This window comes from Solanum verrucosum, unplaced genomic scaffold (assembly GCF_900185275.1).
Source record: "Solanum verrucosum unplaced genomic scaffold, falcon-dt-bn FXZP01000189.1, whole genome shotgun sequence".
Taxonomy (NCBI): domain Eukaryota; kingdom Viridiplantae; phylum Streptophyta; class Magnoliopsida; order Solanales; family Solanaceae; genus Solanum; species Solanum verrucosum.
Window position 1 is genome coordinate 1,272,515 of NW_026020814.1, and position 22,034 is coordinate 1,294,548.

At 36.4% G+C, this 22,034-nt stretch overlaps 2 protein-coding genes across 2 annotated transcripts; one reads left to right on the top strand and one right to left on the bottom strand.

Annotated features, from left to right (window-relative positions):
* The first annotated feature begins 11,863 nt into the window (after window positions 1-11,863).
* LOC125813306 (protein DETOXIFICATION 35-like) lies at window positions 11,864-13,230 on the top strand. The gene is made up of 5 exons (XM_049492802.1): window positions 11,864-11,910; window positions 11,990-12,216; window positions 12,281-12,385; window positions 12,569-12,669; window positions 13,165-13,230. Exons 1-5 carry the CDS (start codon window positions 11,864-11,866, stop codon window positions 13,228-13,230), a joined length of 546 nt encoding a protein of 181 aa, XP_049348759.1.
* Window positions 13,231-14,746: 1,516 nt separating this feature from the next.
* On the bottom strand, window positions 14,747-20,448 carry LOC125813265 (uncharacterized). Its single transcript, XM_049492754.1, has 2 exons — window positions 20,153-20,448; window positions 14,747-14,960 (listed from the first exon to the last, which is right to left on the bottom strand). The coding sequence occupies exons 1-2, from the start codon at window positions 20,321-20,323 to the stop codon at window positions 14,886-14,888; spliced, it is 246 nt and encodes an 81-aa protein (XP_049348711.1). The 5' UTR covers window positions 20,324-20,448; the 3' UTR covers window positions 14,747-14,885.
* Window positions 20,449-22,034: the final 1,586 nt, after the last annotated feature.

The following is a 22,034-nucleotide window of genomic DNA, read 5'->3' on the forward strand; positions in this document are numbered from 1 at the left end:
TTGTTTTTGAATTTTGATTTGTACTGTTTCGACTCCTTCTATAATTTAGAGGGGTTGATTTTAACAGCTACTACTACTCTGAGGGCAAGAGCAACAAGTGAGATAATTCCTCATTTATTTATTTTCATTTTAGGAGGCCGAATGTATTTATTTATTTTATAGAAAAAATGCTTATTTTAAAAAGGCGGAATGTTGGATCCTCATACTTATCAATTTGTCAATTGAACCCTTAAACTCATCCGAACGTAATATTTTAAACCCCTTTTTCATCTGAGTAGTGTGTGTGAAGTACAATTGCTTACACGTGGAAATTTCATGTCATTAAAAATGACATGAAAGAAATTACATGTTAAAAATTTTAAAAAAACAACTAAGCCACTTTTGTAATTTCTGAAAATTTTAGATAAACATTTTTTTTTTTTAAAATAAAAATATTCCAAATAAGCATGTTCTTCATATTTATTCCAAATTGAACACTAAATTCATGTCAAATAGATGAGATTTTTCTCCATTTGACTTGAAAATTCAAATACAAGTTCACCACCACAAATCCAACTAATCTCAATCACAATTTTGAATCAATTTCATAAATTCACAAGACCCATTTGTTATTTTTCAAGCTTTCTCTAACTTATCAATGAAGTTTTAATTTTTCAATATCCACCATTATCCTTCATGTTAATCCATACTTAGACCTCTTTTTGAAACCTAAAAAAACAAATAATAATCTCAATACTTTTAGATTAAAAAGCTAAAATCTAAAATCTAAAATCTAAAAGACTTTTAGACTAAGTGGTTAGGGTGGACGACTGATTTATAGTGAAAAGAAGTGTGGGTTGAGAAAGTGGATGAAGGAGAGAATGAAGAGGAGGAGAGTGGGTGTGGTGGATGAAACTCCAAGAAGAAGAAGAGAGAAGGGGGCTGGGGACGGAGGAGAGAGGGATGGGGTGGGGTGGGAGAGGGATGGTTGAGGAAGATGGGTTTTTTATTTTTTTAAAAAAAAATTGATTACTATTATTATTATTATTACTATTATTTAAATATTTTTAATGTAAAATATCTTATTTACTCGCTGTCAAATGCGTGTAATCACGTAAATTTCCAACTCAGCATTATCAATGCCACATAGGTTCGATCAATGGTCAAAGAGGTTTAAAATATAGTGTTCTGATCAGCTTAGGGGTTCAGTTGACAAATTGATAAGTAGGAGGGTCCAACTTACAAACAGAGCCAAGTACATGGGTCTCCCAAGTCATTCCACCTCTTAAAAATGTGAGAATTTTGGGTAAATATTTTCTTTATTTTTTATTTTAGGGAAAATGAGTTTTGAAAGTAGAGAAATTGGTTTTTTTAGAAACTAAAAAAAAGGCATATTAATTCACTTTTAAAAAGATTGATCAAACACTATATACATTTCATTGATCTACTCGAGGATGAGTTGTGTTGCTAGATAACATCATGCTTAGATTTGCAGATAACAAGTTGAACTTGCTCTTGGCATTTGAGCTCAACATCTTGGAAACTTAAAAATCAATTAAGGAACTTATAAAGCATGTTTTCCCATTGAATCAATTGATTGGAAAAACGCATGGTGGGAGAAGATTTTTCGCTGAAATATTGATAGTTTTTTTATGTGAAGATACTATTTTTTTTTCTTTTTTCACTGATTCCATCAAAATATGTTGTGGAAATATTCACTCAACATTTTTCAATAGGAAAATGGTGATTTTTTTTAGTATTGTCTATCCTCATCCCTTGCTTGCACCTTCTACATTTAACAAAGTTTCCCGGCCGATAGGAGCTATATATTGTTCATGGTTTACCTTGTTTGAACCTTCTACATTTAACAAAGTCTCTTGGCCGATAGGAGCTATATATATAGTGCATTGTTTACCTTGTTTGAACCTTCTACCTTTAACAAGTTTCCTCGTCGATAGGAGCTCTCTCTATCTTTCTTGACTATAAATGAAACTCATATGGCCATATTCTAATTTGAAATCTAACCCTTTTATGATCAATGTTCATAATATTCCAACATTCACATTCCAACCATACGATTACCACATCTGTAACATTCAACATACCATAGTTCAACAACGATGGGGTACCCCGACGAACAACCAGACGCGTACCTTCGTCGTCTTCTTCCCAGTTCCCAGTGACCCCCATGACCCAGAAGCAAGAACATGCTAGGTGGAGGCCAAGATCAGATGTCAATCCATTCCAATTTGTTCATCAATCTCTGGTAAATTCTTTGTCCTCGAAAAGAAATTCAATTTTCAAATTGGGAATTTGCCCTATCCTTATGATTTATTTTGATGATCAGTATTTTGATGGTCAGACAGAAACATAATCTTTCTCTTTTGTGTGTTTAATCACGATAGATTTAGAGTTGCATAAGTGAGCTTTCATGGAGTAGAGGTAAGATATGGTGCTTTCCCATGAATTGCATACACTCTTGGATTTGGAAATGGTCCTTACTATAAGTGGAGAGAAAATGACAGATATTATTTGAAATACATGATAGTTAATTATAATTTGATTATTGATTTTTCTTTTTCTTCAATTAGGAGTATAATATTTCTTGTAATAATTCATAAGCTATGAATATGTATATATAAATCATTGTACGTTATATAACACCACAAATATTTATACCTTAGACAAGTTCCTATTGATTTTAGTTTTGAAAATCTTTTTAATTGACTCAATTATTACATAAACTATCACAATTATTCTAAAAATAGTAGAAATATTTAAAAGAGTATGTCAATTAAAGTATCATTTTACTTGCATAATATTTGGACGCTTTTGCTTTTCTTTTTTTTAGTTAATAAATTACCTTAAGGAGGGTGCAAATGATAGTTATATCATTGGGTAAGTGAAGTAGAAGTGTTACATTAATTTCGAATCTAATAGTATGGATGTTTCGCGGCATGTTAACATTAGCACGAGCCTAATTATGCTTCTCTCCCATCATATACCTATACATATATTACTCTGTCCGTTCAATATTAGATGAACATCTTACTAAAAGTATTTGTCTCATATTATCTCCGTCTACTTTTAATTGTTATAGTTTTTTTTTTTAGAGTCAAACTATACAAACTTTGATTAATATTTTATGATGTCCTTTTTTCGTCATATTAATACACAAAAAATTGCAATGTATAGTATTTTTCGTATAGTTTTTAAATATCTAAATTTTTTGTTTAAAGTATCGAATTAATGTAATCTAATTTAACTTTTAATATTAGTCAAATTGACTTTTGAAAAGCGCAACATGACAAATAAAAATGGACGAATGAAGTATTATTTAATCACTTAAATTAGAAGAGAATTAATTAATTTTTTTTCTATTTACCCTTACAATTAATATGACATTTATAAATAGAAAGTGTCCATCTAATAGACTACTAAGTGTAGTTCCATTTAATTGTAACAATGCATATCTACTCTACCCAAAAGGATTGCTTATATATATAAGTCAAACAAGATAATCAATCCGTTATTTCCAAATTAGAATTCTCTTAAAAATGTATATGGGTAATATGAGAAAATGATCAAAATGGTCCTTAATGTATGGGTTTGATTCCATTTGATCCTTAATATATGAACTTGATGGAAATGGTCCTTTATGTATCATAAATTGTGATCAATTTGGTCCTTAACCCTAAAATTAATATATTTCTTCTTTTTTTTTTGCCGTTAAAATACATGGAATATGTAAAAGATGCGCTCGTTCAAGACTTTCCTTCCCCTGTTTCCAAAAATTCCAAAAGGGCACATCAATTTTTTTTTAACCAAAAGGGTAAAATCGCTTCTGACGGAGCGATTTTCTTCTGACAAAATTGATGCCGTTTCTCCTTTAAAAAACATAAAAATCGCTGTCGGTCTAATTTTTTTTTCTTTTTTCTTTAAAATCGCTGTTGTGAATTTTTTTCTAACAACGCTGTCCCAGTAGCGTTTAAAAAATAGAAATAGCTGCTATAGCAGGCATTTTCTTAAAAAAGTTTAAATTTTTTTTAATTAAAAATTCCCGAGGCGAGGACTGCTTAAAAAAATAATGGGAAATCACTCCACGTGTAGCGATTTTAGTTAAATTTTTTTTAAAAAATAATCGCTACCAAGGCAGCGATTTCAGTAAGAATTTTTATTATTATTTTCCAATTGCTGCTAGCAATCAAAAAGTATACAATAAAAAATTATAAAGTAACTCAATTGGGAAATTTTTTCTACTGAAATCGCTCCCGTGGCAGCGATTTTCCATTATTTTTTTAAGCAGTCCTCGCCTCGGAATTTTTTATAAAAAAAATTAAAACTTTTTTAAGAAAATGGCTACTATAGCAGCTATTTCTATTTTTTAAACTGCTTAAAAAATAAATTCATAGCAGCGATTTTAAAGAAAAAAGAAAAAAAATTGGACCGGCAGCGATTTTTATGTTTTTTAAAGGAGTAACGGTGTCAATTTTGTCAGAAGAAAATTGTTCCGTCAAGAGCGATTTTGCCCTTTTGGTTAAAAAAAAATGATGTGCCCTTTTGGAATTTTTGGAAACAGGGGAAGGAAAATCTTGAACGAGCGCATCTTTTACATATTCCGTGTATTTTGATGGCAAAAAAATAATAATATTAATTTTAGGGTTAAGGACCAAATTGATCACAATTTATAATACATAAAGGACCATTTTCATGAAGTTCATATATTAAGGATCAAATGGAATCAAAGCCCATACATTAAGGACCATTTTGATCATTTCCCCGGGTAATATCAAGAAAAAGAATCTTGTTCTCCTTTTCTTCTTCTTCTTCTTTTATTACCTCTCTTCTACTTGTTTGAAAGAATTTCAGTATTCCAAGAATCTTGGATGGTCACCATTAGAAGCTCCATCATCTCCACATGATGAAGAATCAAGAGGGAGGAGGGTTGATGACGACGAATATGAAGACAAGAACGTTAAAGTTGAAGAATAGGGTTTCATCAGATCATAATTGGAACAGAAAAAGAATGTATACAGCAATGCTTCCAAAAGGTTATGTGCCTTCTTCGCCATGTCATAACACTTACCCTAATTCTGTTACTTTTTTTTGTCATTTTTCCACTACCTCTATTGGGCCTAATAATAAATTACCCTAGATTAACTAAGAATGTATACAGAAAGGTTGGAGATAGAAACACAATATTTGAATTACTCTGCCCAGCTCAATTTTGTTCTTGTCTTTTTTTGTTATGAATCTGTTGTGATCATATGTTATCTATCTCCTTATGTTTAAATTAAATATATGAATCAAATCGTTAAGTTGTTTGAGTGCATTTTTGTGTTTTTGATTTTTCATCATCTTGAATCTGTGTTGCCCTCTGTACCATTGTCCCTTGTTAATGTTGATTCTGTCTTCAAGTAGGCGTAGGAGTTTTAGGGTCGATTATCATAATAGTTGAGTAAGATCTATTATTCTTTTCGCTTGAGTTTTGTTATTTCAAAAATGTCAATTCCTTGTCATTACAGTCTGAATAAGTTGTTTGGAGTTGCTACAAATAAAAGGTTACAATTGCTTATTCCTTGTTGTTATCTTTGTGTATTGTATTTTTGTAAAAGGAATTGCTAAATGAGAATATCGTGGGGTTCAAGGCTTTTGGTCTTGCTAGTGCCTGGATTTTCAAAAGTAATTTATCCCCCTTGTTCATTTTCCTTTTGACACTGGTTGCAACAACAACTTGTTCTCCGTACTGAAGTTTTTCTCTATGGATGTCTTTAATTAGGGCTATTTAGATGGTATAAATCCATTTAGGATTGAGGTGTAATGAGTTGATTGATATACTTTATTTTGCTCTCTGACCTCTGTTAAACACCAGGTGCTAAGGCATCTTGAAGTGTGAATGATAAGCTCTCTTTCACTTGGCATCGACCACACTACTCTCATAAAAAAACTGTTGTTCCGTCTTTCTAATTTATCTTCATCTGTATGAGTTAGCTCCTTGTGTTTTTTATTATTATCATTATTTGGTTGTTTGTTTGTTTTATTAGATTAATTGGAGCTTTAAAAGTAACTTGACATCACTTGTACACCGCTTGCTATATGTTAAAGTTATTTTTTGTTCTTATGTGCGGCTTAATATATGTTAAATGTTATGGTTTGTTTTCTACAAATTTCTTATTGCTTTTAATATTGAGAAAATGGCCAAATGACTCCCCAATCTATTAGTCGATTCTCAACTACACATTTATATTTTAGGAGGATCCTATTATCCACCTGAACTATTTTATAGTAGAATTATTTGCTCCCTAATGCTGAGTTGGCAAAGAAAGTGTAATTCACCTTCTTAAAGAGAGTGAGAGGCAAATTTTATTACTTTTCTTTTTCATATTAATTTTCTGATCTTTTATGTTTTTCATTTTACTTTACTTTTACTCTATTTATGTTTTTCATTTTACTTTCTTTATCTTTTTCATTTTACTTTCTCTCTCTTCTTTCTCTATTTCTTCAGTACTCCACCAGATTTAAGTACCCTGAAGAAAAAAAAAGAGTATGAAATTATCTCACTATTAATAATTGTTACTAGTGACGCTATCTCCTTCTTCTTTTTCTCAAAAGAAATTGACTTCACTTGCAAAAATTAGAAAAACACAGAATCAAATTAAAAATAAACACTTTCCCATAGCCAAGTGTTCATAAATTCAAGCACAACATGAAATTGAACAATATAGAGAAAACCCAGTTGAGTAATAAAACTAGCAAAGCATCAAGGTCAAAATTAGTATCTTTTACAATTAAATTTTTACTACTTCAACTACAACAACACACAAAATTGAAGAAATCCAGATCCGAATCAAATCCAAAAGTTGATTACTATATAAGTATATCAACATCAAATTCTTTAACATGAACAACCCAAATAAAATTTCTCCTTTTAGATTATTGTAAGCCAAATCAATATGCTCAAGACTTCGATAGTTGGTAAACTTTTAAGGATTTCACCAATTAAATTCATATTTCATTCTTTATTTTTAATCTTTTTAAACCCCAACAATATTCTCATCAGAGAAAAATCATTAAATACTGAACCTAGATATTCAAGATTGGCTATGTGATTGTGTTTTAACGAAAAAATAAAGTTCATATGCATATATAAGATTTATAGCTCCGTCAAATTTTCGATTGGCGACGGATATCTCTGATAAAATTGTTCCCCAAAATCAAGATATTGAAGTTTTTGAAGCCGATGAATATCCAATGGTATGACACCCACAAATTAATTTTGAAAAAGGTCCAAATATTGCATGTTGAAATAGTTGTATAAGACAATTGGGAACTTAGATTAAGAAACTAAATTTTTTGAGGTTACAGATGGAACTTGGAGTTCCACTTCAATGGCAGAAAATTTTTAGTCAAAGAAAAGGATAGAAAAAGGAAAAAGAAAAAGAAGAAACCGGCTGAAAAAGAAAAGAAAAAACATAGAAGGGAAATAGAATAAAGAAAAAGAATAATTATATTTTTATATAAAAAAAAGTACCATATATGTTATGTGGCACCACGCGTGCAACACACTGCTTATCATAAATCTGGGTGTGACCTTTTAAGGGGCAATATATTCCACTTTTAAAATGTTTAGGGGGGTAATAGGACCCCCGTAAAATATAAGTGTGTAGTTGAGAATTGACTAATAGATTGGGGGTTCATTTGACCATTTTCTCTTTAATATTCACACAGATCAAGGCTGCTGAATTTTCCTGTCTATTTTGGTTTTCTCCTGGTGCAATATAGTTGATTCGAAAAATCATTGATCCAAATCCTCAAACTGTAAGTGCACTGATATGGGTCACTTGATTATTCAATCTACTATAAGCGACATTAATGTTGCACAAGAAAAAAATCCTTCATGATGGAATATGAGAAACTCTGTTTCATTAGAATTGAGTTTGATTACTTTGTTTTATTAGAACTGAACAAATCATTAAAGTTTGACATGATTTTTTTTGAGTAAATTTCCTGGATTGGTTATAGAGATCCTTTTTAAGGTCATTTTAAATGTGAGAAATGCCTTAAGCATATCTTCTGCTCGCACCTTGTTTTGTTCAGAATAAGTGTTCCTTTTCTCATCTTTTTTTTCTTGATTAATTTGTGAAACTTCAGCACAACTTGTACATGAGTCCTTTTAGTGTTTCCATAGTGATTTACTCAGAACCATGTACATGTAAATGATCAATATTGATAGGATAAAACGAGACCTTGTGTTCTTTCCTTTTCATTACCTTCATTGTGAAAGGTTAGAGAGACGGAACCAACTCATTTTTTTCTTCTTTGTCTTCTCTTTGTTATCTATATGAATATATGAATCGAAGCATTACGTTGGGGGGGCACCTCGGGGTGAGATGCCTCGAGGTGTGCTACCGGGGGGGAGGTTGGGGGCCTCGAGGCACAGTGCCTCGGGGTGTGAGGGGGGCCGAGGCAAGGGGCCTCGAGGCACGGCGCCTCAGGAAGAGAAGAGGGGCGCCGTGTCATTACATTTCTTATTTCAAAAATGTCAATTCCTTGTCATTACAGTCTGCATTTTTGTTTCTTTGGTTTTTCATCATCTTGAACCTGTTTTGCCCTCTGTACCAATTCTTTTGTTTGTTTGTTAATGTCGATTCTGTCTTCGAGTAGGCGTTAGAGTTTTAGGGTCGATTATCATAATAGTTGAGTAAGATCTGTTATTCTTTTCGCTTGAGTTTTGTTTATTTTTAGTATGAATGTCTAAAGGTTACATCTCTTATTTCAAAAATGTCAATTCATTGTCATTATAGAACTCTCCTACTTACTTCAAGGAGGAGGTATATGATTTTGATTCACAGAACCTGCAGTCGTTAAACTTTGCAGTGGCACTAAGACTCAAGTATTATGCAGGTGTTGCAAATGGAGTCTGCTGTTTTAAATTACTTGAAGTTTGAAATGACAGCTCCAACAACCAAATGCTTTCTGAGTTTAATATCTTACCATTATCTAGTAGTTGCTTTTGAGTATGATGATTTAGGAACTTATTGGTGAGATATACTGCAGGAGGTTTGTTCGTGCTGCTCAAGGACTTAATGAGGTAACCTCTTCACTTAAGGTTGATAATTCTCCAACATATTTTATATAAGAAACAGAGATGATTAAAACTTTATAAGAATCTACAGGTTCTGTCACTGTAGTTGGAACACTTGGCTAGCTGCATCGCAGAACTCTCTCTTTTAGAATACAACATGCTTTGTTACTCCATCACTCATTGTTGCTTCTACATTTTCTTGGCAAAAAATATGTTCTTTTCCCTTCAATGAAACCTTGGGTATGTACAAATTAACATTGTGACAATCATATAAACAGTTGTAATGTATTTTCCCTTCTTATTCTCTTTTAAACAAATATATATTCTTATAAAATTTGACTTTTGGAAACTCCGAATACAGAACTCTACGTTGAGGCATTATACTCTGTACCAACCCTCTGATTTACGAGATTGTGTCATGGCACTACATAGCCTTTCCTGCAACAATAACAATTCTAGCTTACCAGCAGTCAGGGAAAAATATAGAAAACACAATGTAATTTATCCAAGCCTATTCTGACAATGAAGATAAGTGGAATGAAGTCCTAACATATGTATACTTTCTAGATATAGGTTTGCATAATTCTCTTTTCAATTCATCCCATGCCTATATACTGGAATCTGGACTGCACTTAAACATTCTATTATATTGGAAAATTAATGTCTTCTGAAAATTAGTTAGCACCTTATGACCTTTGCTGCATATGTTTTCGCCATGATCTATACAATTTTTTCCTTAGCTTTTCATTTTATTTTTTCCTCAAATATTACAAGCATATTTGTAAGACATTAATATAGGAAATGATATATTGCAGAAAATATGAGGAGATCTGTCCACCTCAAATATATGATCTTGATTCACAGAAGTAAAACATTGCAGTGGCACTAAGACTAACGTATTATGCAGGGGTTACAAATGGAGTCGAGGAATGCGAGGCCTTGAGGCACAACGCCTCAAGGACGGGTGGGAATGAGTGGGCCTCAGGGTACGACGGCTCGAGGCTGGGGGGCAGGGTGGGCCTCGTAGCACAACGCCTCGAAGCAGGGGGGCGGGGGATGGCCTTGGGGAATGATGCCTCGAGGCAGAGGGACGGGGAAGGACCTTAGGGAACGACGCCTCAAGGCTGGGGGGTGAGGGAGGACCTTGGGGAACGACGCCTCGAGGCTGGGGGCGGGGGAAGGCCTCGGGGGACGACGCCTCGAGGATGGGGGGATTAGGCACGGCGCCACGAGGCCGGGGGGCGGGGGTGGGCCTCGGGGTACGATGCCTCGAGGCTGGGGTGGGACTCGGGGAACGATGCCTCGAGGCTGGGGAGAGGGGGGGTCTCGGGGTATGACGCCTCGAGGTAGCGGGGCAATGGAGGGCCTTGGGGCACGACGCCTCGAAGTTTGGGGCGGGGGAAGCCCTCGAGGCACAACGCCCCGAGGCCAAGAGTGGTCAAGCACGGCGCCTCAAGAGGGTGGGTCTCAGGGTACGGCGCCTCGAGGTCGGGGGGCAGGGGTGGGCCTCGAGGTACGGCGCCTCGAGGCTCGGGGGGGAGGGAAGGGCCTCGGGGCATGACGCCTCGAGGTAGGGGCAAAGGAAGGCCTCAGGGCACAATGCCTTGAGGCAGTGGGGGAAATGAAGGGCCTCGGGGAACGACGCCTCGAGGCAGGGGGAAATGGAGGGCCTTGGGGCTCGATGTGTCGAGGCTGGGGGGCGGGGAAAGGCCTCAGGGTAGGACGCCTCGAGACCGGGGTGGGCCTCGGGGGACGGCGCCTCGAGGCCGGGAGGGCACGGATGGGCCTCGGGGCTGAGAGGGCGGGTGTGGGCCTTGGGGCATGACGCATCGAAGCCTGGACAAGGGGTCGGGGCACGGCACCTCGAGTCCGGGGGAGGGGGGTGAGCCTCGGGGCACGATGCCTCGAGGCAGGGGGGAAGTGAGCCTTGGGGCACGACTCCTCGAGGCCGAGGTCCCTCGGGGCACGACGTCTCGAGGCAGGGGTGGGCCTTGGGGCACGATGCCTCGAGGCAGGGGGCGGGGGTGGGCCTCGGGGAATGATGCCTCGAGGTTGGGTGGGAGGGGTGGGCCTCGGGAGATTGCTCGTCAAGGTCAGGGGGCGGGAGGCCTCATGGTACGATGCCTCGAGGTCGGGGGGGTCGGGGCATGGCGCCTCGAGGCCAGGGAAGGGGTGGGGGTGGGCCTCGGGGAACGACACCTCGAGGCCAAGGAGGGGGGCGGGGCCTCGGGGTACGGCGCCTCGAGGTTGGGGGTGCGGGGGCGGTCCTCGGGGTACGACGATAAGGGGCAGAGATGGGCCTCGGGGAACGACGCCTTGAGGCCGGGGGGAGAGGGTGGGCCTCGGGGCACAACGCCTCGAGGCCGAGTTGCGGGAGTTGGCCTCGGTGCACGACACCTTGATGCCGGGGGCGGGAGTGGGCCTCGGGGCACGACGCCTTGAGGCTGGGGGCGGGTGTGGGCCTCCCGGCACAATGCCTCGAGGCCAGGGTGGTGGGGGTGGGGGTGGGCCTTAGGGCACGGCGCCTCGAGGCTAGGTAGGGCGGGGGTCGACCTCAGGGCACGGCGCCTCGAGGCTAGGGGTGTGGGGGGGGGGGGGGGCTCAGTACGCCTTTTGTTAGAGTACTGAAATTGAAGCTTAACTGCACAATTACTTGAATTGGACAATTAAGCTTAACCGTTAACGTAGTTGATTGAATTGGACAAATGTGCATAGATGAGATGAAATGTTGTGAGCTCCTTCATCAAACATGTATCTATCTTTCTTTCTTTTTTCCTTCTTTTTTGTCTTTCAGCATGAATGTTGATGGATGCAATGTTGTTCATTGGAATCAATGTTGCCATAAGGTAATTAAGTCTTAAAGTTTGTACAAAAATGTACTCCATTTGTTTTTGAGTTTGTTTTAATGCATTGTCGCTCTTTCAACGTTCGAGTCTCAAATGGGCTAGGTCGGCCCATGGCTACCAAATATAGTGGTAGTAATTCAATCATTCCTTATTGGGATACTCTACTGGCTGTAAGAAATCATCTGGCCATTCTTTTCACAAACAGCAAGGATTTGCAACGAGTTGTTGCTGACGTTGCTTGGCTTCTCGGAATAACCATGGTTCTTAGCAGTGTTATCAGGTGTTGTGTTTATTCCATTTTTGCTGGTTCTATGGTTGAAAGTGTCTTCATCTTTGTAGTCCTTATTATATAGCAAATATTGTTTTGCAGGTGTTGCTATTGGAGGTGGATGGCAAGGTCTAGTGGCTTTTATCAATTTGAGATCTTACTATGTTTTTGGTATTCCTCTAGGATATACGATTGGTTATGTCTCTAACCTTAACCTTGGAGTCGTGGTAAATAAATTCATTCTAAAAGTTACAAACATTAAGTATATCAAAGTTTAATCTCACACTGCATTTGTAAACATCTTTTATAGGAAACACTTCGTTTTAGTATCTCACAACTTTTTTTAACCTAAAAACATTATGACAGAAAATCAATTTATCTGAATTATGGATTTTATGTTGCAAGGTCTATGGGCAGGAATGATAGCAGGACTTGCTTTACAGACACTGCTACTCTCATTTGTACTCTATAGAATTGATTGGAATAAAGAGGTAAATAAAACGGTTGGTGATTTTCGTACAATTTAAAACTCCAAAACAAATTTACTCATTCTTGATAGGAATTAGCTGTCCATCCTCTGTAACCTGATTATCCTATATATAGACGACGTAAGGTTTTCATTTCCATGTTCCATTTTTGTTTGTAAGTCATTGCACAAGGGGAGTTGTTCAACTATTGCTGAATTTTCTGTTCCTCCTCTTTTCTTGGAAAATAGATGAAGCAATACTAGGTAAATACTTAGTTTGTTACAGATTTTTGTTGAACCTTCCCTTTCAGTATGATTCAGTCATGTGTAATAATAAGAAAATGAAATGCAGGTTTAGCAGTCTGTAGAGCACCTACGCAAGTGGAGGTCAAGACTTTGGATCTGAGAAAACTATTATTTCAGAGCCTACAAAGGCCTTACCATAAGAATACGATTTTTCAGTGACATCAAAGGATGAAGAGTCTTCATCTTTGTTTTTGTTAACCAGTTAATAATATAGTATCTACATGTTGTGAATAAAGTGGAGCCTAAATCCATGTCAGATGCCACGGTGGATGACAGCTAGGCCAGGTGTATATCGGTAAAATACTGATCCAAAAGATTATAACGGATTTTGTAGGTGACCCGGCTAAAAGATACTCTTGACATCGTGAGTGGGGAACTGTTAGTTGTAATAGGAACCTAGCTGCAGTTTAGAAGATTAGGCTAAGATATTTGTTTGTTGTGCTCTTTCTCCTGTTATCTCTGTGTTTGTTACATTACATTTAAATATGATATGTCAATTCACAGCTTTGTTGCTCCTATTGTGGTGCCTACATAATCGGTTGATAGTTTACTTTTCTGGATCTCTTGAGGAGTATCACTAATCAAAGTTGCGTGGACTCTTCACTTTCACTGCCGCACCCATGCTGGATTCTCCAAAAATACACTACTTTTGGAGAATCTAATACGCACTCATTGACATTTTTGAAGAGTCCGAGCAACATAGTCAGTCACTAATGTCTTGATCTCAATTTGACTTGTCAATTAACAATAGAAATAGATCACTTGTAGCTTCAGTCATTGATGGACATGCACAGCCGGGTGAGTTAGCAATAGTAGGTATGAGAAGTTTTAGATAGTAGCCGAAGTTGTTTTTCAGAAACAGAAAAAATATAGTTTTTTTTTTTTAAATTATTTTTTGAAAAGTACGTTTGAGAAAAAAATACACTTAAAATTACCTTTAAAAAGTTTGGTCAAACATTAATTGTTGCTTAAAAGTATTTTTAAAATTTATTGATTGAACACATTATTTCTCACCAAAATTACTTTTTTGAAAGCCACTTTCAGAAAGAAAAAAACATTTTTCAAAATAACTTCATTTTAGAAGTTTGGCCAAAACAACTATAAGCTCAAGGACTATAATGAAATGTCCTTTTTTTTTTTTACCCCAAAAATAAAAAAAATGTGCCTTTTTATTTTAGTAGAAAAATGACTCTTGAAGTAGTTGAAAAGTATCTTTTTGATCCTTTTACTTATCAATATTCACAAATTTCAAGAATTAATAATGTTATTTCTTGCACAAAAGAAACTAAATATACGTATTTTAATTAATCAAAGACTAGTGTAATTTCTATATCACAATCAAAATTTACAAACAAGTGAGGAACCAAAAATATTATGATCCCTTCATTTAGTTTGCCACCAAAATAGTTCACATTATCGATGTCACCAATGCCCCTTATTTTGATGATTTAAAGAATTTTACTCAACTAGGTTTTACAAAAAATCGTACATTCATTGATCTACTTGAGGATGAGTTGTGTTGTAGATAACATCATGATTAGACTTGCACATAACAAATTGAACTTGCTCTTGGCATTTGAGCTCAACTAGTCGAGCTAATAAGAAAGAAAGATTATGATTGTAACCTAATAATCCTCAGTTACAATCTCTCACCAATACCTGCATCATACACACCAAATGTAAAACAAATATAAGAATTCACTTATTTTGCTTCTTCTGGATAAGTGATATACAAAAGATAAAAAGGAAAAATGGTAACCATCATGAAAATTTGTTGACAGGCTTTAATCATTTGTAAAAAAGCACGCAGTGTCATGTTTATTCAATGGAACATTGTCATTATATGTCACACTATTTCGAATAAAAAGTAACCATGAAATGCAGTTCAGAATCCAAATACAGAAGGCAAGGTCATCATCTTCCCCACTAACAAAACTAGTAGTCTTTTGTTCCAAAGTTCTTGCACCATAGCTGAGAAGGAATGGGGCGGACTGGAAGATGTGGCCTTTGCTGCAAAATTGAAAAACTTGTTATTGCATGAATCTCAAATATTCCCCAAGAGAAAAACAGAGTAAACTTCCATACATCGCTGAGTCGGTGGAAAGCAAGAAATGCAAGTAAAACAAGAGCAGATTGTTAATAAAAGATAAAAGGGCAGATCAAGAGGAGGAAGGCACACTAAACATTATTCTAGAAAGGCAAAACACAAAGAAAGACACAAAGTTATCACCAACTGCCAATTAAAGACACTTCAAACTTCTTGTAACAAGTTTGACACCTCAATGGCATAAGTGTGTCTTTGGACGCCAGTTCTAAACAACATGTGTGCAATCGTTGCTGACATGTCAAATGAACACCACACCACCCCCTCCACATTTAGCTTCCCTAAAAAGTGAATGCAAACTTCCTGCAACCTCCAAGCCAGAAAAAATGGGATCTTCAACGACCTGATAAGAAAATCAAAACGACAGACAGCTCGCACAACCCCAAACACTTACAGCTCCTCCTCAAAATTTCATCCCAAAATTCCAGTCACAATACCCGACACCGCAGAGCCAACAACTGAGTCTGAGACCATAACTTTGGTTTAGAACTGGCATTTCATGAGCTTGGGTCCGACAAATTTCCTGGTGATGGATTCTGAATCAATGGGAAGCATTGTTTGGAGAACCCCTCTGGTTGAGTTTGTTCAAGTTCTTGCACGCTTATGCTGAAAATAATTTTTTCGGCAAGTTTCTATTAACTCAAAAAGGCAACATCAGCCACCATATTTTTACCAATGTAACTCCTCCATTTATTAGAATGGTAACAAAGCTACTTCGCCTTTTTCTCAATACTCCTCCACCTTTGAACCATAAACCACCACAACTGACAACACCGTAGAAGAATTTCCAGAATCTCCATTTTGAAACCATCACCATAACAACTCCCTCACTAAGGAATTTTTTGTGGCAAGACAACAAGGAAAGGGGAGGCTTTCAGCTTGTCAAACAGAAAACAAGGAAGGGAAACCTAGGTATACTGAATTTGAGGAAATAAAATCAAAGTCTTCTCATAAAATGGCTATGGAGATACCCTATGAAGATCACTTCCTGCGGAAGAAAGTAATCAAAGGTAAACATAGAGAGGAGTGCTTCTGGAAAACAAAGGAGGTGACCACTGCTTATAGTGTTCGGGGTCATATGGTTGTTGGTTGGAGCTATGCATGGATCAGTTATTTATGTATTACTAATCCCTGTATTAGTTATTCCATATTTTACTCCGCATAAAACACATAAATTGACTCATTGACTTAAACATGTCTTATTAATGTGAAATTGAAAAATGATAATTGATTACTGAACACTATACATGGTTTGCTGAATTTTATACAAAGCAATTAAAAGCTAACAAACATGATATTAGCTATGCTAGTTTTAATACATGAATAACTCTCTTCCTAACTAGCAACCAAACAACCCCTTAGTGTTTGGAAGCCTATCAACGCTCTTTGGCAAATTTTTAGGATCAGCTACAGAATTGGAAATTAGCAAGACACATCTTTTTGGGAAGACAACTGGTTTGGCCTCTCAAGCTACTATTCTTTGATATCTACACTCTAAACCAGCAACAGAAGCCCACCACTAATGAAGTATGGACTGCACAGGGGTGGAATCTCAGTTTTAACTTTTAAGAGACCAATGAATGATTGGGAGATTGCTAGATTCGCTGATTTTCAACACAGTCAAGCAGTTCACAGTGCTAAACCGGAATCAAGATAAATTATGGTGGCTAGGGCATAACTCAGAAGCTTCTTTGTAAAATCATCTGAACCACGCCAACAATCAAACTGAATTGTGGCCTAGGAAGCACATATGGAAGGTTAAAATCCTAGACAAGTTGGCTTACTTTGGTTGGCTGGTATGGAGGAGGCAAGTTTAACTTGAGCGAACCTTAAAAGGAGGGGAACAAAACTCTGTTCGATTTTCCATCTATGTGGGGAAAATGCATAAACAAATAGCTACATGTTTCTACATTATAAAGTGACTACACATTTATTGGGCATCTTTCTGGTTATGGCAAGTTTGAGTTGGAGAATGCCAGAGAAAACTCTCTGACTGTTGTCAAGCTGGCAAAGTGGAGGATCATTAAATCAGAAAAGAAGATGGAGCATAATCTCATCTTGCATATGGTGGGTCATATGTAGGGAGAGGATCTTAAGATGCTCCAAAAATAAGGGCAATTTAATTCAGAAAATAAATTGAATTGCATGATGTTGTTCCATCTCTGGTGCAAACAGAAAATATATATATATATATATATATAAAATAAGGAAGAACAGAGTTTTTTTGGTTTGTTTCTATACCTCCTTTTTTACTACAAAACTCTATAATTTGAACAGTCTTTTCGACTTTTAGTATTATAAAAATAAAAATATTTGCCATATCAAATAAATGTTTCCAATTTGGGTAAACGAAAGGGTAAAAGGGGAAATTTATTTTCTTTTTGATAGCTGGAGATGGGTTCTAAATACACCCACACTAAAAAGTGAACATACCAATAGTGTATTGTCAGGTTAGATCAGGGTGAGCCCAACACATTAGGTTAATGAGAATCGAGAAGTGTCCTACTAGTCACGAGGATAATTAAGTTGTACAACTGGAAGATGATGACAACTCTAAGTGTCTATTTATGTATTTGGCCTTCTAGAAAATAATCATTAGTCTTTGGGATGGAAAGAGCAACCATTTACATGACAAACAGACTCAGTATCAGCTTTGAACAGAGGCTTCAAACTTGCAGACAACATAAACATTGGTTAGGCAAAATCTTCTTTGCTTGCACCAATGTTCCAAATACTTCAGTTTTTTTTACTTTATATTTTATTGTTCTTTAAAAATGCTTAAGATGCACTTGTTTGACAGCAATAAGTACAGAATTTGTAGCATCTAACTAAGAGTACCAAATAAGCAGGCTGAACGTTTGATCAACAAACTAAGGACAAGATCATAATATTAGAAGGAAAACAAAAGGCAAGACAGGTAGAACGGGAGGAAAGGGGGCATAGTCTAGTGAACACGCACCCCTTCCCCTCACAATTTTGCCTAGTATGATCAATGATTCCCCATTTACGATAACCAATCTGCAGAGTGGGAGGTTACAGTGCGAGCGACCATTTCTAAAATCTGTATGTTCAGAGAATCACTAGATTATCTTTGTTTCCTTTTTGTCAACTAAGAAAACACCAAGAACCATGACACATGGATCGAAACTCGGTGGATAATGGGCTTGCCCATTACACTTCTCTACTTAAATACCAAACTTTTGTCTGTGTCGAGACTCAAAAAGGAGCATTACTGGAGTATCCAAAATAATTTCTTTTACAAGTAATATTTTTCCCAGAAGTTATACATTTAATTAAACAGTAACATAGAAAAATCACTTTTAAGAGTGATAGCTCCTTAGTAAGACGATAAGAAATAATTTGAACACCCCGCAATCATTTTCTAATTATGTTTGATGTAAGTTCCACATCAACAGAGTGGAAGAGCTGCAGCTTCTTATTGCCTCTACTAAAGGAGACCAACTCTGAGCAGCTTCTCACAAATTCCAAGGAGTCTTGAGTCCGCGTGTGGGCCTAAATCCTCCTCATATGAGATTTTTCTCTGAAGCAGAATGCTTTTTACACCAAAAGTTTGAGTGTGAGAATTCAGTAACCAGGATCCAATCTTGTTCTATTGAGTTCACACACTACAAGTGTATTCACACTGAATTCTGCCTATGTCTTATTGTCCAAAGCTTCACAGCATAGATAGATTAATTAGGTATCCTATGGAAGGATCACACAAGTAGGAAGACCGAAAGAGTGCGCCGGCACGAAGCTAACACCTTTATCAACATTTCACCATGAGCATGTCAAATTTTGCTTAATGTGGTTTCTTGTTTAGACCTTTCTTTGTCCATTTTACAGAATAAAATTACTGAGCAATTCCGAATTCGAAGCAAAATCAGACCCTCAAACAAAAAATAGAAGTACAGTACTTATCTTAGACAACATGAGATTTTCTATGAAGACCCCAAAGAGAAACTTGGATAGAATCGTTGGATGTAATCCCAGCACCATCAATTCCTATTTTGATGCCAAATTTTGTGATTTCTTCTGTTTTCTGGGAAATCATAATCAACATGATCTAGAACCAAGTGTATTTGCTACATTAATCTCAATTACATATATAATCTGTGAAACCAGATACAACTACACACACTTTGTCTTTTCTTTCTTTTTTTGGGTAACGGTGGTGTCCGAGTTAGATGTGCACACCTCTCGGCTATTCCACCGGCTAGTTGCTACCTCCTATCTGTCCAGGTATTGGGTACTCTTCTCATCTAGGTTTTTTGAGAATGGTCCCAATATTATAAATCAATACAAAACTCTCTGTTCATCAAGGCTTAGACAGCTGGGAATAAATCACCCAATATTTTCCATATTTACTGGGATTTGAGTCTCCAAAAAGTGCACACTTTTCACACTTCTCAGTGGTTTCTAAAGACATTTCTCTTTCTTTTGCAGATAAGCCTAATGATAAGGGAAGGGCCGAAGGGGGCTTCAGAGTTGAAATAGGTACCCTATTTAGTCACTGGTGTGGCACCAAATTATATAGAGCTGGTATTAGGATGACAAAAAAAGTAAAACAAAGGTGCTTCCCATCTGTAGTTTGATTGATCTGTCAGAAAACACTGTGAGTTTAATATCCCTCTGAGGTTGAGCATTCAACCTGTGATGGTCTTGTCCATGCATTCCTATTTCCTCATATCACCTGACCATCTAACACTGTTTCCTATAACGGCATTGCGAATCCTCCAATAAATCTTCATCATCCCACGTTTCCACATGACTATAAGAACTTAATTTTGGTTTATATACGGATTTCATCTAGCCAGTAGAGAAAAGCATAAAATATAAAACTTGATTTCTTCCCTAAAAAACTAAAGCTAAAAGTTGAGATGACATTGTGTTTTACCTCCCGAGACCAAGCAGAAATAGGAGAGTCAATTACATCTAATCAAGTTAATGAATTTTAACATAAATCAATACACACGGCAAAGCTGAAGTCAACAAGATCGCATATTTTACCAAAATTACAGCAAACTATTCCATTTCCAACCACCTATCAATACATTTCAGATCAGATTGGAGAAGGGGAAGGGATGGAGGTACTGACCTCGAGCTCGGCAGATTTCAAGGCGACAGGAATGCAAACGAGTACGATTCCGGCGAGGGCAATAGCGGTATTACGCTTCCAATGTACGGGCCTACAGTACGGCCCACCACTCATACTCCAGACCTTAGTCCTGAAATCTCCACCATGAGAGTGGTCTCCTCCGCCGGCCATTTTTCCGTCTACCGCTAATGAGAAGCAAAGAGTTTTCAGATGTAACAGATGAAAAGATCAAAGATCAATTGGGCGTTCCACAACACACTTCGAAGAATTCGTATTATCGTATAGCCCTAAGACGCGTGCTATGTATTGAGCCGGAAAGAGAGTCACTTTGGACCCGACCCGACCCGATCCGACCGTAATGGTTCGGTTTTTTCTCTTTTAACACTATGTTTAGACGGTTATTAAGTATTGTTTCATAATGTATCATATAGTGTTTTATATTGTGTTATATTGTATTTAATGTATTATTTTAATGAATACAATTGGATAGATTGTATAATTCTGCGTCATTACAAAATGTCATACATCAGAAATTTGAGTGATAAACCTACAAGAAAAGTAAGGTATAAGATAGTGTTATTATGAAAATGTAAGATAAAAGATAAAATAAGATTATTAAACAATAAATAAAGACAAAAGGAGAAGAAAATATTAAGTTTACGACGCGATTATACCAAATCGATTGTTTATTTAATCATTACATAACAATGGATTTAAATGATACAATACAATAGAATTTAAGTAACAATCAAAACAAACATTATATTTAAACTAACACCCTGTTTGGATGATTGTTACCTGTTGTATTTAAACAATCATTACATTGTATTATTAGTTTAAATGCAATTTTGTTTTAATTGTTACTTAAATACTATTATGTTGTATCGTTTAAATACATCGTTAGGTAACGACGAAAAGACTCATTTTATGTAATGATCGATTTAGTGTGATCAAAGTTTTCTAACTGTTCAAGCATTGACAAACATGGAAAGATAGAAAGAATCTGCTTGAGTTTTGGTCGATGCAAATGGGACAGACAAAGAACTTGGTGGCATCTCCACTTGTAAGATGTCTATCTCCATCTGTACCAAATTAACAACCCCGTCATTCAAAAATTATTTATTTATGCTCTTATATATTTGAATAAAACACTAAAAAAATTCTCAGAATCAGCAAAATTGAACCATTTTTGATAGATCTTCTCGTGTTCTTTTGAACATCGATTAATGGGGCTGGTATCAAACTCCATTTATAAAATCTTTAATTATTTCTTTTTCTTCTTAGCCAGATGTAGCATCAATGTATCTCTCTAGCCATCTTGTTTGTTGTATCAATGGTGGATTTGAGATTCAATTCAGCTGTAATGGTCGTCTATTTTGGATCTGTTATGATTTGGGATAGATGGATGAGAAGAAAAATTGAATTTTGGATGCTCTGAATCTGTTACAATTGGAATAGATTGATATCAATCTGTTTGCGTGATTTGTGGGATTGATAATTATTAGATTCCTTTTTAAGCGCAACAAGTAAGTTGTTTAATGTATCAGACTTTATGTATTCGGATGCTATAATTTAAGAGATATTTGTAAAATAGAAAGAAAAAAAAATAGGAATATGATGTAATTTATGTTTTACACTATTTGATTTATGTAAGTTATACTTAAATCAAACTAATTAAATTTTAATCAAAACCCGGATCCATCTAATAACCTGATACCCGTCCCACCTACAACCCCATTAAACTAAGGAAAAAAAATTGATTTTGATTTGATTTCTTCATATTATTGTTCGTCTTCTTTATTGAACCCAACAATAAAATTTATTGAAGTCACCTTAATCCATCTTTGAAATCCTTTAAAATTAAAATACAACTTCATGCCAA

Bases quoted from the DNA above. Each gene is read 5' to 3' on its own strand.
- LOC125813265 (XM_049492754.1), bottom strand. From the start codon at position 20,323: ATGGCCGGCGGAGGAGACCACTCTCATGGTGGAGATTTCAGGACTAAG. The intron at 14,961-20,152 runs GTCAGTACCTCC...TCAATTTTGCAG, and splicing joins TGAAATCTGCCGAGCTCGAG to CAAAGGCCACATCTTCCAGT.
- LOC125813306 (XM_049492802.1), top strand. From the start codon at position 11,864: ATGTTGATGGATGCAATGTTGTTCATTGGAATCAATGTTGCCATAAG. The intron at 12,386-12,568 runs ACCTTAACCTTG...TCTGAATTATGG, and splicing joins TACGATTGGTTATGTCTCTA to ATTTTATGTTGCAAGGTCTA. The intron at 12,670-13,164 runs GTAAATAAAACG...TTAATAATATAG, and splicing joins GAATTGATTGGAATAAAGAG to TATCTACATGTTGTGAATAA.